This window comes from Lycium ferocissimum, chromosome 11 (genome assembly GCF_029784015.1).
Source record: "Lycium ferocissimum isolate CSIRO_LF1 chromosome 11, AGI_CSIRO_Lferr_CH_V1, whole genome shotgun sequence".
NCBI lineage: Eukaryota > Viridiplantae > Streptophyta > Magnoliopsida > Solanales > Solanaceae > Lycium > Lycium ferocissimum.
In genome coordinates this window covers 54,272,181-54,277,327 of record NC_081352.1, presented here as the reverse complement: position 1 = coordinate 54,277,327, position 5,147 = coordinate 54,272,181, and the positions used below count along the sequence as shown (strand labels likewise).

At 36.3% G+C, this 5,147-nt stretch overlaps 1 protein-coding gene across 1 annotated transcript; it reads right to left on the bottom strand.

Annotated features, from left to right (window-relative positions):
• Nucleotides 1-752: 752 nt before the first annotated feature.
• Nucleotides 753-4,835, bottom strand: LOC132037316 (protein LAZ1 homolog 2). Its single transcript, XM_059427811.1, is given in 9 exon segments — nt 753-1,087; nt 1,174-1,401; nt 2,028-2,277; nt 3,469-3,557; nt 3,637-3,818; nt 4,140-4,248; nt 4,540-4,596; nt 4,679-4,804; nt 4,806-4,835. Coding segments are annotated over 9 exon segments (1,293 nt in total). The 3' UTR covers nt 753-865.
• Nucleotides 4,836-5,147: the final 312 nt, after the last annotated feature.

Genomic DNA, 5,147 nt, shown 5'->3' with positions numbered 1-5,147 from the left:
TTTTAATTGAGGCATTTAGCCAACAAAAAAAGTACTTTTAACCAGTAGCAGAAGCATTTTATTGCAAAGAAGCTACGAATTGCTGCCCTTTTCGAAAAGCAAGGGCAAAAGTGGAAAGTTAAATTTTTTTCAAACAAATAATTCTTACCATAAATTTATATTTTCCAAATTATTTTTCATTAATTTGCACATCTATCTTTCATATTAAGTCAAACTCTTTTCTCCATATTCTTTTTGGTTTCCTTCATATCTTTTCTTTTTCCTTTGTTTTTTTTCTAGCTCTCTTCTCCTCTTCCTCTTCGAAGTAACAAAACCATCTCTATGAAAATACGAGTAATGTTTTTTTCACATAACTTTAAAAGGCTTTCATAATAAATATTTAAAATAATTTTCTCTCTTTAAATAATTCTAATAATAAAATGTGCTTTGATACTTGTCCTTTTTTATAATTTGACACTCAAAAGACACTTTTAAAGATTGACCATATACAATCTGCTTATCAAAAAATGAAAAAATACTTCTCAAACGAATTGGCCAGCTACAAACGGCTTTACTTGAAGTAATACTGATGAAGCACTACGGAAGAACGTATGGATGACAAAATGATATTGAATCTTACCATGTGAACTCTACAAAAGGGTCCCCTAAGAAAGGAAATCCATGTATTACCAAAAACAGAAAAAAAAAAAGAAAAAAAAGAAAAGAAAAAAAAAAGAACTGTTAACTACAAGTCCTACCAAGTAAGAACATGATTTGAATACTTCAATGACAATCTTTTGTCTTTCAACTCGTTTGACATAACATTTGTACTGTACCAGTTCAAGTTATCAGCCCGTTATCTCGCGATACAAGCACCTGAGATCTGTTATCTCTTGTTAAATTCTGTTCTCTTTATTTCTGTCTCTTGTTTAAATCTGTTTTCTCCTGTTAAATTCTCTTCTTCTTCCTCAATCTTTATTTCTGTCTCTTGCTTTTCTTCTTTCTCGTCATCGACTGATGTTTGGTGGAAAGTCTCTTGGATCTTTGTCATACCCTTCTCTACTGGTTCGATCGCTTGGTTTATTGTCAAAACCACATCCTTCACAACCTGTTTTATTGTTTTAGTAAATGTTGCAATTAGATATGATTCTTCAAGAACAAATGACATAAGTGTAAGTGCTGAAAAGGTCTTACTTTTTGACCTCCTTCAAGAACAATGTCCTGAACACTTTCTGTGACACTTGTTCCTGGAACCTCAAACTTAGCTTCTACATTTTCAACTACAGCTGATTTCTCTCCATCTTCTGTATGCAAAGTTGTTTCTGCTTTTTGGGCAGTAATCTCTTCGTATACAGATGTTGGCACGAAGTGATAAGGTTTCGCAGAGAAGACAAAAACATGAGCAATAGCAGCAATAGCCATCTGTAGTAAAATGAGAGCCAGCTAAATAAGCAAGAAAAAGGAAATGAGATGCCTTAACTTATTCAGAATGACACCATATTTTCCGAAGTGTTTTGAATAAAGTGTCCAATAAAATCTTCTATTCTGCATAGTTCCACAATTTTAGAGGGTGCCTCATGCAAATTTTAGCATAGTATCAGTTTCCAAATTGCATTTGCAGTTTAAATTTGAGCATGTCATATGTTTATAATAACTTCCGTGTATTGAAAGGGCTTTACGGAGAGGATGATTTTGCCAGTTCAATCACCCATTAAGGTACAAAATCCAGAAGAAGGATAAAAACCGGAAAACATGATTCTTTAAGATGGAAAACAGCTTCTGTGTGAAAATAGATATTGCTAAAACTTATCCAAGAGAGGACCTTAAGTTCGGTAACCCTTCACATCTAAAGACTTCTCAAACCATAAGACATGGGCCAAGTTTGTTTGTCCGCTGTTCTTCGGCCCCTCTAATCAACATTTCTTCCCTCAAATTCCTAAACTATGTATCCCCAACACGTCCAAATTTCATCAAGTACATGCTTAAAGTTTCCACTGACCATAGAACTTAAAGCACTTCAATGGAATTAAAAAGCAGAGAATACCTACCTCTATGCAGATCAGAAAATCTTGCAATCCAGTCTTGAACTTTCCTTCTCTTGGAAGCACTCTTAAATAACACAACAAGGCGATACCCACCCCTTGCCACCATGTTGCAAAAACAATGGCCTTGAAGCTAATAAATTTTGCTAGTGGTTTGATCGACTGGAGTTTATGGTGAGTCACGTTATAAAATTGGACGAGACAATATAGCGCCCACATCTGGCTGAAGTTTAGTACCACAGTGATATAAGGATATCTGCAAGGAGCAGTAAGAACGACAAGAGTGATGCATAGAATCCAATAACAGAGAAAAATAGAGCTACCGAACAGATTCACTGCTACAATGATTTATTCTAAACTACCAGTTGACAATAAACTCAATAAACGTCTGCTGTTGCAGAGGTTAAAAGAGCAATCTCTCATAATGCACAGTGAATTTTGAATTACCCCCTGTCATATCATTCTCTTATCTTACACAAAGCATTTACATTACCTACTATGGTATCACAGTCTTTAAAATGCTGAAAACTTAGGCTAGTTCCTGCTGCTGGTTAGAGTGGGTTAAAGCCCCACATTGGTTGGAGAATGGACTAGACTGGTGGTCTGCTGATATGGACTTGGGCAAGCCTCCACTCATGAGCTAGATTTTGGGGTTGAGTTAGGCCCAAGTCCATATAAGCAGACAACCAGTCCATTTCCAACAAATGTGGGACTGTAACCCACTCTAACACCCCTCTCAAGCCCAGGCCCAGCTGGAGTGTGGACCGGGAGCCCAAACAGGATGAACCTGGCTCTGGCTCTGATACCATGTAAACCAAAGGAAGAACTTATATTATTCCAATAAGTAAGTAATGTATAAATGAAGTACATTAGGTGCTAGTTAAGGAAAGATAAAGAAGGATTCCAACAAATCTGCTACCTAAATATGGCTATGTACATTACTAACAAATAGGTCTATATACATCCTGCTAATCAGGGTTCTTATTCCATAAGAAAGTCGATTTGCATAAAAGAGATCTTGTGACCACCTTCATCCTGATTCAAGGACTTGAATGCTAAATGGGGACTGACATAAAGGGACTCGTAGAGATAGATGTCAAAGCTGAAGCGAATGATATGACCATTAGACAACCAGAAAAAGGAAAGAATGCTTGATGACCGTTTGTTCATCATATCCTCATAATCTGAAAAAAAGATGCACATTAAGTGCCCTCTCATTAACTTTGATATTACCGAGTGAAATATAGAATTATACACGATTACGCTAAACAACTATTGGCAGTCAGCGGTTTCACTTTGAAGAAGGATCCTTCGGAGTTTAGATAAATTAAGCTACGTGACCTGGTATTTATTACACAGCTATATGTGGTGCTTAATGTGTGTAATCCTTTCTCATACTTAACAATTTTATACAATAAATAAAATCTAAATGGAGAAAATGACGTACCCATAGTGCCACTTGAACTCTCCATCACCATATACCCCAAAGATCTCCATAATGAGAGCTAGGAATGCACATGCTGTCTTCAAAATCATCTGCGGAACACAACAATATTGGTATGAAGATAACAAGTACAGCAACATACATATGGAACTTTGTTCCCTTTTGACTTACATATTGTACAAGACCAAATTTTTCTATAGTAAACAAGTTCTTCCCCACGACATATGGATGACAAATGAAGTTATACAACGTCCTTTTTTGTGTCACAGGTTTCTCCTCTCCTCCTAGCAATGACTGGCTGATTTGTTTCCTCGATTCATCTTCGAGCAGTGCAATGACCTGTCGCTCACCCCCTGCCACAAATCCATTTCCCAGTAAATCAACTTTATTGCATGCTTGTATCATGCAAGTTATACCCTAGTAAATTTTTTTTAAGGACTTTGTAGACATTCATGTAGAAAACCCCACTAACTTAAACGCAGTCCATTAACATGCTAAGTTAGAGAAATCTCCTTTTTGTCAAAGGTATCAAGGAAAGGTTGACGGTTAAATTATCAAATATTTCAAATATTTTGGTTCACTGTCATCTGGTTATACAAAAGACAGATAGGAAGTTCTTGAGCTATCTTTTGTGTTTTTGAACACCAGTGAAAATAGAGATGATGCTTACGTACCAAGGCAAGCGATCAAGTAACTTCCAAAAGAATAGAGTGCAAATGCTTCATAACAGTTCCTCAATATGTCACAGGCAAGGGATAATTTTGGGTTCCACAAGGATAAAATCTGTAAAAGACAAGAAAAACAATTCATTTAATTCTCACGAGAATTTGAAGTTACTGATTTAGAAACTTTGCATCAGCTTTAAGTACAAAAAAGATTACTTTACACAATTGCTTTAATCTATCAGTTTAAACATGTACTCCACATTGCATTTATAGACAGTTAATCTTGAAAAATAGTGAAAGGTGCGGCAACACCCTATAATGTTATGTCTAGTTAGAACCTTATTTTCTTGATACATATCTCAATTAACAATTCAGAAATCAGAGTGCATTTCAGTGGTTATCTCCTTACTGATTCAGTTGCATAGACAGGAACCATGAAGAGGACCCCCACGATCCATTTTTGTTCCTGATAAGCAAACGCAAATTTAGATACAACATTCTAGGAAGCAAGAATTAATTCTCCATGTATACCTAAATTGAGTACTCACTGCTGGATTGGTATAGTATCTGAGATGCTGAAAAATTAAGAGAAGAGAGAGGATCAATGCTACCAAGACAAAGCAACCTCCAATTACGAGAGCAGGCTCATGGAGATCTCTATAAATGTCCACGTAGAGAGAGATGTAAAATGGTGCCATGCCACATGTTCCCTGTTGCAATGCTCTCTAAAACTTGTAACAAACACTAACCAAACCTGAAAAACAGTAGCACAATTAGCTTGGAATGGTTATCGCCTAATCTGGGATGTGGTCAGAGGCAAAAAAGCACTTCCAAAAAGCCTGGTAGTTTATGAGAAAGTAGGACGCTAGATGCAAGTCAAAGATTTGCATTATTACCATGTTTTTCAAGTGTTACCAAGTCCATGTATTCTTTGCATAAGACCCTACTACTGTCACTTGTTTTCTCCTCGTGTTCAGCCCGTTCTCTATCCGTACATGACATACTAATTCATTTTAC